The sequence below is a fragment of the Phasianus colchicus genome, chromosome 1 (genome assembly GCF_987193195.1).
Source record: "Phasianus colchicus chromosome 1, bPhaCol1.hap1.1, whole genome shotgun sequence".
NCBI lineage: Eukaryota > Metazoa > Chordata > Aves > Galliformes > Phasianidae > Phasianus > Phasianus colchicus.
Genome location: NC_143436.1, coordinates 106,169,259 through 106,179,024, shown reverse-complemented (window position 1 = coordinate 106,179,024; position 9,766 = coordinate 106,169,259). Strand labels below are relative to the sequence as shown.

Genomic DNA, 9,766 nt, shown 5'->3' with positions numbered 1-9,766 from the left:
AGAATGGCTGTATCAGGGAATGGGGGAGATGGAAAGCAGTCAGCGTGCATACGTGGGATATAAAGGCTAGAGTTGTGTACTGAAGCTGAGTGACAGTTTGGATTTGTATCAGAAAGAGAAAGGATTTTGGACAGGTAAAAATGAGAACCCAAGGAGATGCATTTGCCAGAAGCCAGGGCTTTAGAGCAGTCACAATTTCCAAACCTTGATTCAAGTGAGAAAACAAACAATTCAGCATACTTCACTCTTTCCAGTTTGTTGTCTTTTCCTTCTCTTCCCTGTCCTAATTTTAGGATGTTTTGCTAGTCCAAAACTGTATCTTGCATCTTTTCTTTATGCTTTTAGGCCTTTTGTTGAGCAAACAGCTTTGTATTGGAAACGATGAGCACTGTCTGGCTAAAACATTCTTTAAACAACTTCTTGCACTTTTGCTCAAATATTATGAATAATACTGAACTGTCAAGAAAGTTCTTTCTTTTTTTTTTTTCCTCCACTCATCTGTTTCATCAAGAAGCTGTTCCATTTAGTCATGTAGGTATTTCTTGGAATATTTGTAAAGATTTATAGTGCAGCACCCCAAGTAATTTAATAGGATATTGATCTGTGAATAACACTGTAGCTGGTATACTTTGCCTTGATCTTGATGTGTTTTAGCATCACAGGTGTGCTGGTGCTGCTGCTAAGATCTCCTGTGGGCATCAGTGGGGTTCTGCATGGGGAAGCCTGGTCTGAGCAAATGTGGACTACCCCCGGCCTCTACAGATGGTCCTTACAGATGCATCTGCAGGAAGCTGATGATAAAGGAGAACTGGCAATAAAGGAGAAAGTTTTAATCCAGAAACAAACTGGGATGTATATATGGCTTCCCAATCAAACTGGAAAAGACTCGGATAAGGGAGAACGATTTGGTGAATAAAGATTATTTGATGGATAAAGAACTGCTCCCTTTCAACCTAAGCCATTATGTAACTGTATCTATGATTCCATAATTCTATGAAAAAAGGTTGAAATTCTTCTTTATATATTATTTTGATATGTCCTTCTGTTTTTAAAAGTGTTCAAGTTACATATGCCTTCTTTATGTGTCTTTTTCTGACTCTCTCCTGGCAATTATAAAGTTTACAAGGAGGAAGTTTGATCACTTTCAACTCTGGGAAGTGCCTTTGGGTGACTTGCACCCACAAGTGAAGGGTATTCAGAGTACAAGCATGTTCCCTAGGGCCAGTGCTCAAAACAACCCTCATTGCACTCTCCTAAATGTACCTAAGACTGGATGCCTCAGCTGTACTATCAACTGATTGTGCTGTATCCACAGAATAAACAACAAATTGTTGTTAGCCTTCCTTTTTCATACGTGATGGATTTCCATGTGTAAAAGCAGTAGCTCTGTCCTTTCTGCCTCTGCAAGGCAGGATCCTGGCCAGGGTAGGCAATGAGCAGAAAATGTTTGCCAACAGCAGGTGCCTGCATCGTCTCACTCATCCCAGCTTCACCATGATTTATGCAACGTGGCAGGTGAAAGCTTGCAGCTAGCACACCCTGTACAGCATTGGACTTCATGCTCTGCAGTGCTGTTGCAGGCTTGAGGGGCTTTCTTTGAAAAACAGCTTGCATATTTATGTTGATAGTCCTACCATCAAAAACACACTGGAGGCTATGTAGGGAGGGGAATGGCTTACTGACTCCAGTGCACTGCCATGCATCTGCAGAAGCAGGGTAAGGCCTGGATGTGAGACAGTGCTGTGGCAGCCAGGCCGATGCGAGGACAGGCACAGCTGCTGGAGGGCACAGAGGTGCCAGCAGTGCTGGGCAGGCCTCAAAAATATGTGGGAATGCTCCAAAAGCCTGCCAGCTGCTGGCTTCTGTCATACCACGTGTATTGTGTTACAGGGACTGCTGTGCAAAGACTGAAACTGTGGTGCTTTGTTTGGTCTGCTGGAGGATAATTATTGTGTTACTATTTCATCTATTCTTTTTCCAGACATCACACCAGGCTGCAATGATCTCTTTTTGCTCATCCACTATAACTCATTATAAGGAAAGTCAGGCACTTTATTTCAAAGGCAAAAACTGGTTAAAAGATATACAATCATTGCAATGATCTTATTACACTAAAAACACGATTAATGAGATTGAAAACAATTCTTACCTCCATTGCACATTTCCTCTGCAAAACTCTCAATATAGATTCTGTGTAGGCAGGTAAAGCTGAAGTTTATTTCTTGTTTCCACCTGTGAAATCCTGCTGCTATCACTGAGGCACCTGGGATATAACAGAAGACAGGCACTGGCCACTTGTTTTTATCTTTAATGCAATATCATGTCATACTTGTGAAAGTCTTATGATTCAGAATAGGCAGCCCTTCACAGCAAGAATGTCAGGAATGCTAAAAATAAAAGCCCAGGGAGCTTTTAGAAAAGAAAATTGAACGGTGATGTGGTGATGTTTCAAGTGGGTGGGAGCAGAAATGCCACAAATGATAGGTTTTGACTGGAGACGTGAAACTTTTAATCAAGTCCTCTTATGTTACATTTAATTTCAAGGAAGGCCTGACGAGTAAATTGTAGGCCAATTGCAGGAGGTGCTAGGGAATGTGAGTAAGGTAGTCATCTGAACGGGATAAGCTGAGATGTAAATTTTCCTCCAAACACATCAATCATTAAACTTTTTCTTAACACAGTGAAGAAATGTACTCAACTCAGGCCTTCATATTTGTGATCATTTCTCTTTCTGCATGTAAGAAAAGCTCTGTCATACAAAATACTTTCTGTTCCTACTCACTTTGCAGCAGAAAGGTAATGGGTTTCAAAGAGTGAAGGAAGAAGTTACCTTCCTGATACGATCCTTTCCCTGGAGCAGAGAATCTCAGCATCGGTTGTGAGGATCTGTAGACAGAAATGTCTTATAGCCTCCTTAGAACCAGCCTGTCCTTTACCTGGTCCATCTCTCAGGACTGCATGGTTGGTTTTCCATCTTTTCCTCTAACTTAGCATAATCTGCTATTTATTCTTACAAAGATCATAGAATAGAATCATAGAATCATTAAGGTAGAAAGACCTCTAAGATCACCCAGCCTAACCACCAGCCCACCTCCACCATGCCCACTGCCCATATCCCTCAGTGCCACATCCGCATGGCTCTTGAACACCTCCCTGGTGTTCAGGGAGAATGGCTCTGCACCACCTCCCTAGGCAGCCTGTGCCACCACCTCACCGCTCTTGCTCTTGCTCAGAAGAAATTCTTCCTAATATCCAACCTGAACCTCCCTGATGCAACTTGAGGCCATTCCCTCTTCTCCTATTGATTCAACAGCATAAATAGATCAGCTCTTTTTTCAGATACCTTGATCTCCAAGAGGCTTCATCTGCCTCCAAAGGTGTGTGGAGAAAATAACGTAAGGAGTTGTTTTCTCTGATGCTTTTTAGCCATTGGATATCTTCTGAAATCCTATTTTTTAGGATCCTGTATGTCCAAATCCTGTCTGTCTCAGTTCTAACTTAGGCAATTATTCTGCATTAACACTTGACAAAACAAACAGAAGTTAAAAGCAGGGAAATTGAAATTTCTGCACCGCATGTTAATCCAGGGGGAACATCATCACATTGTCATGTATTTTATACATGGGATTTAAAGCGTAGGGAGCAAGAGAACCAAATGTGTAAAGTTATTTGGGATATTAGGCAAAAATATTTCACAGAAGAATTATCTGCAGTGCTGTTACATTACTAGTCAAGGATTATTGCTTTTGGCATTTCTGTCACTGTGCCATTTGCTATCTAGACAATGGTCCCTTGTTAGCAGCAAGAGATGGCACAGAAGAAACAGCTACTTGAACTGAAAAGAAGTGGCTCTTCAGTGAAGCTGATTATGAACGCATGTGACTGTTCCTGCTTGCAGTAGATATGCTGAACTGGCTTTTCATGTTCTGCTGCATTAGGTAAAAGATATTGGAGAAAAATAAATGCAGGGTTACAGTATACCCAGGGCGAGCCATAGAGCATGCATATTCACTAACACAGTAATAATAGCCTTCCAAGAAAGTAAATGCTGAACAACTAGTCTGACATCAACACTTCTCTGTTTTCCATAAGAACATCAATAGTCAGGGTTCTTTTCAATTTGCTACTGATGCAGGGTGAGATTTTCTGAGGTGCTGAGCAACCACTTCTCCCTCTTCCCACCTCCTCCTCAGCATCAGTGATTGCTGTTAGCACTTCATGATTCTGGAATTAAAAACCTGCTATTTTCTCAAGAAAAGGAAGGATATTGTGCTTAAAATGCATTTTCTTGGTGCATTTTATTACCTTTAGTGCCTGAAAGTGGGTCATGACAGGGACACAGGGGCTGTGCTGCTTCATGGGCAGCAGTGGGTTCCCAGAAAGTCTGTGAGAAATGGTGCTAAGTGGTAGCTGAGCTCATCATGGGGTTATCTCTTTCCTCCACCTCCTTTCCAAAGTGCAAAGAGTGTTCATAAGAAAAAACATGTAAGGAAGGTGAGAAATCCCTTCTTGTTCCCACACAAGGGGATTTATTGGCAAAGGTGCTACCAAGTGTTGAAGAGACAGAGAAACGAACTGTCCTGATTGTGACGTCCTATTAGTTTGCAGCTAACAGACAAACCAACCAAGTTCAATCTTGAAACGTTACCTACCTATTTTTCCACTCAGTGCTGTAATTGCTTTAGGCTCTCATTATTCACCAAAACACAGGTTGGTGGGTGCCTGCAGCTGAGTTATTACCCAATCCAAAGAGGAGAAAGGGAAGGAGGGCAGATCTGGAAACACAGAGCTGGAAAGTACACAGGAGAAATGGAACAGCTTGTTATCACTGTACAGGTACTAATTTGTTAACACAGAGGGAAAAGGGAAGAGAAAAAGGAAAGAGAAAAGAGAGAAAAGAGGAGGAGGAGAGGAAGCGGAGGAGAGGAGGGAGAGGAGGAAGAGGAGAGGAGAGGAGAGGAGAGGAGAGGAGAGGAGAGGAGAGGAGAGGAGAGGAGAGGAGAGGAGAGGAGAGGAGAGGAGAGGAGAGGAGAGGAGAGGAGAGGAGAGGAGAGGAGAGGAGAGGAGAGGAGAGGAGAGGAGAGGAGAGGAGAGGAGAGGAGAGGAGAGGAGAGGAGAGGAGAGGAGAGGAGAGGAGAGGAGAGGAGAGGAGAGGAGAGGAGAGGAGAGAAGAGAAGAGAAGAGAAGAGAAGAGAAGAGAAGAGAAGAGAAGAGAAGAGAAGAGAAGAGAAGAGAAGAGAAGAGAAGAGAAGAGAAGAGAAGAGAAGAGAAGAGAAGAGAAGAGAAGAGGAGAGAAAGGAAAATGGAAAGATCCAAAGAAAACAGTTAAATGATGTGTATACATTAGTTTCTTAACAAAGTGGATTGGAACCCGTGGCCAGCAGTGAAATGTTGTTAGCTAACCACAGATATTTGTTACTTCCCTGTACTGAAATGTCATGTTTGAATACAAGAAAACCAGTGAGATACTTGACTTGCCCGCCCTCCCTGTGCTATAATTGTAAACAAGCAGAATCAATCCATAATGCTCAGTAAGATTTCCTCTAATTTCCTTTTGGAAATAGTCTTAAGCAAGATAAGGCACTAAAATTTAATCCTAAGTGTGCAAATACTGAATCCTTGGCACGGACAAAATCTTGTCATGAATTTATATGGGAGCTTTAATGGTTTTGTAAATTAATCAATAATGTGGTTAAATTATATTTGCTCAGCTAATTATATTCCATGTCCTGTAAATTAGAACCTCAGTAGTCTTTATGAAGAATCAATGCTGCTGCTTGTCTCATATTTGTGTTTTCTTACTGCTATGTTATTAAAATGTTTGTTTATTTGTTCTGCTACAGGCTCTCTTTGCTGTTTGAATGGCAACCATGGGGATGCCAAGCCATGCAATGATTTTTACATTATTATATATTTAATATGCCAAATCCATTTCAGCAGTGTCAAAATATTATACATTTATTGCCTCCTGAAAATCCTTCTTGTTTCACCTTTGGGAGAACTGGATTTAACCACTTTCTTCCCCCAGGAAATCACAGGGTTTTTTTGATGACAGAAATGGATCTTGGCTGCGTTCTCGTCCTCATGACTTTGAAGGGCATGGCATGAGATGGACTTGATGACACCCAGAGGCTCCTTTGAAACTGAATGATTCCTTGATTCTATGGCTCAGACTGTCCATGAATTTCTTTCCACCCTGTTTTCCTAAAGTTCCACACCCAGATTCTCATCACTTAAGGGTCTGTATTGACAGGACTAGTTTACAGTACTCAGAGCATCAAGTGATTTGGTTACATGGATCCAGACTCCCACACACAACATCAGGAGGAGCAAACCCAAAAAGCAGACACCTTTATTCCTTCTCAACCACGAAAGTGCTTTTGGAGCTGCTATCGGACAAACTGCACTGTTCAGAGCAAGCATTAGGAGAGGAACAGAGACAGCAAGTTTGATTTCAGAGATGAACTTAGCAAAAAGAGTATAATGGAAAATCACCTGGCTACAAATCTGGGCTCAAAGGATCAGAATGAGAAGGAGAGGATGCCCGCCTTCGTCCTTCCAGCATGTCTCTGTAAGCAGCAGCCTGCTGCAGAGGTTGGGCAGGATGGTGGCTGTGTTATCCAAAATGAATATGGATAGATTTGTAGAATACTTCTTACATTTCCTGCGTTCTAAACCATACTTTTTATGCAGACACACAGAAACACACCCAGGAAGTTTAAAATATTACTTGTGAGTGAGACTTTTTTCTTTCCCCATCAAAAAGCTAGCATATTTAGCATGGCACTGCTTTTTTTTTTTTTTTTACATTTAGGTAAACTCTGCTTTTGAAAATATAAAAATGGCAAGAAAAGAAATAGAGGGAAGAAAGTTCAAATAATAGCAAATTAGTATTTTAATATATAGCTAATTGCATCCTACAATGATCTTTTACAGTATAACAAATTAGTTCTGTCTTAACATATGGAGTACTAGTTATAACAAAAAATCCTAGTTTATGCCTATTTTTAAAAAATTTATTTATTTATTTATTTATTTATTTATTTATTTATTTATTTGTGATAAGGCACATTCAGGCTGAATATTTCATGCATACATTCATAGCCACATGAATTTGGAAGAAAGAATCCATTGGTGTGTCTGATTATTTTCTAGATTTTTTGTCTGCAGTTTCATTTGCTTTGACTTTCAGGAAGTCCTTCACCTGAATTTCCCAGGATTGTCCATAGGTCACCCAAGAAATCTTGGATGAACAGCTCACCTGCTATCCATAATTGTACCTAATTTATACTATTATTATAATGAGGTTTTTCTAAAGTGTTCACTTGCATGCTGGTATCTCTAATGGCTTTTTGTCTGGAGAGCCAGTAATTTTCAATGCACCCAACCTCATCATGGGGTAATTCAGTTTGGATATGAGGAAGAATTTCTTCTCAGCAAGAGCAGTGAGGCAGTGGCACAGGCTGCCCAGGGAGGTGGTGCAGTCACCGTCCCTGGAGGTGTTCAGGTGTGGATGTGGCAAGGTGGGGGTGGGCTGATGGTTGGACTGGGTGATCTTAGAGGTCTTTTCCAGACTGGATGATTCTGTGGTTCTATGATAAATGCTGGACTCACTTTTACACTGGAAAAGAGTTTGCTGCATTGCTTAAATCACAACTCTGTGCAATTATTGAAGGATGCGGATATCTTCAGAAATTTGTCTATCCTCATATACTCTGTAGATCAATAAATATGTATAAAGCTATATGTGTATACAGGTATTAGCAGGTCTGAGGTCTCTTACTGTTCGTTTCTAACTCGTCAGTGGTGTTTTGAAGCTCTGACTATCCTCTGAGGAGATATCTTTTTCAGTCTCAGAGTCCCTTTGTCCCTTTGATTTGCTTTGTTCCCTGATGCTTTTGCCGCAGTGCTCTCCAGGCTTCTGAACAAGAGCACTTTGCAGGCGGGGGCCAGTGGTGGGGGAGGCAGCTCCGCTTTCTTCCTGGCCCACTGCCACTGCTGCTGCGGGAACCTGAGCTGAGCTGGGGTCAGAAGCAGATTACTGCACTTTCAGGGCAACAACTTCACTGAGTGCACCAGCACACACAGCCCCTGCCTGCAGAGTCCATTTCCTTGGCTCTGACAAACATGCAGACAACATCTAGAGTTAAGGGTAGTGTTTTTTTCTGTTTTTTTTTTTTTTTTTTTTTTAATTTATAAATAAGCAACTTGAATGCAAATGTACCTATCGCAGAAGGTTTATCCTAAGTGGCTCCTGCTGGTTTACACACACCCCGTCCTGACTCTTGCTTTGGAAAGCTGTTCCACTTGATTGCTCGGTTTGCCTCTTTGAGTCAGTGGTGGCAGGGGAGTTATAAAGACGACGAAGGTGCAGCCAAGTCCCTCGTAGCGCGTGCCAGATTTGAGCTGATTCAAGGCTGTCCAGCCTGACTCTGGAACTTTCTTCACACAAAGGACAGCTACTTTTGGACAGTTTCTTTCTTTTTTCTTTTTTTTTTTTTTGCCATCTCAGGAAACCTGCTGAGAGGTGCACACCCTGCAAAGGCAACATGATCAGTGGTGCGTTGCAGATTGCCGGGCTGCTCCTCGGTGGCCTCGGCATGATTGGGACATTTGCAGTCACAGGCATGCCTCAGTGGAGGGTGTCTGCCTTCATCGAGAACAACATCATCGTGTTCGAGACCATTTGGGAAGGCCTGTGGATGCACTGCATCAGGCAAGCCAACATCAGGATGCAGTGCAAGGTCTACGACTCCGTGCTGGCCCTCTCGCCAGACCTGCAGGCATCTAGAGGACTGATGTGTGCTGGGTCAGTGCTCTCCTTCCTGGCTTTCCTGGTTGCCACTGTTGGAATGAAGTGTACGCGGTGCCGGCAGAGCGGCTGGCCGACCAAAGGCTATATCCTCTTGGCAGCTGGGCTCCTCTTCATCCTCTCGGGCACCACTGCGCTCGTTCCAATCTGCTGGGTTGCCAATACCATCATCAGGGATTTCTACAACCCCGTGGTCAATGTGGCACAGAAAAGGGAGCTTGGTGAGGCACTCTACTTGGGCTGGGTGGCTGCTTTCTGCCTGTTGGCTGCGGGAGCCATATTCTGCTGTTTTTGTCGCTGCTGTGAGAAAACCAGGAGCTACAACTACTCTGTCCCTCCTCACCACCTGCCGCTCAACCAACACTTGCACGGGACCACCGAAAGTGCCTACTCTAAGAGTCAGTATGTCTAGATGCCTCCAGACTTTTCCTTGTTTTTACTTTTCTTTGAGCATTTTTTTTTAAGCATTCAATCTGCCTGGATGGATTTCAATGAAAGTTGCCTTTGCCTCCAGTTCTGTAAATGCTGCTGTGGTTGCTGCATTTTGGAGAAACCCCCAGTGGTCTCTGCTGGGGTAATGCTGCAGCATGGCACAGTTGTACCACATGGGAAGGTGACTGTTTAATGCGTAGCATATTCATCTGGAATAGCTTTGGGGTTGTGTGGTTTTGCTTTGGGTTGCATTTTATGTGTAAAATAAAAACAAAAGTTCCATGGTGATATGAAATACCAGCCTACTGTGAAGAAATGGGGAGCTGAGCAGATAATTCCATTTTTCTTTCCTGGGAAAGAGGGGATAACAGTGAACAAGGACAAGATAACAATGGTTTAAAAGAAAAGCGTTCACTAACACATTGATTTACTGTGGGTTTGATGGAGAGTTTCATAAGGAATTTATTCATCAGAGGAAGGTAAGCTGAAATACATGAAAAATACCCCTTATTTCAGAGAACG

The 9,766-nt window shown here is 42.5% G+C and overlaps 1 protein-coding gene across 1 annotated transcript; it reads left to right on the top strand.

Moving 5' to 3' along the window:
• Positions 1-8,549: 8,549 nt before the first annotated feature.
• LOC116242096 (claudin-8-like) lies at positions 8,550-9,224 on the top strand. Its single transcript, XM_031612685.2, has one exon. The coding sequence runs from the start codon at positions 8,550-8,552 to the stop codon at positions 9,222-9,224; it is 675 nt and encodes a 224-aa protein (XP_031468545.1).
• Positions 9,225-9,766: the final 542 nt, after the last annotated feature.

Bases quoted from the DNA above. Each gene is read 5' to 3' on its own strand.
- LOC116242096 (XM_031612685.2), top strand. From the start codon at position 8,550: ATGATCAGTGGTGCGTTGCAGATTGCCGGGCTGCTCCTCGGTGGCCTC.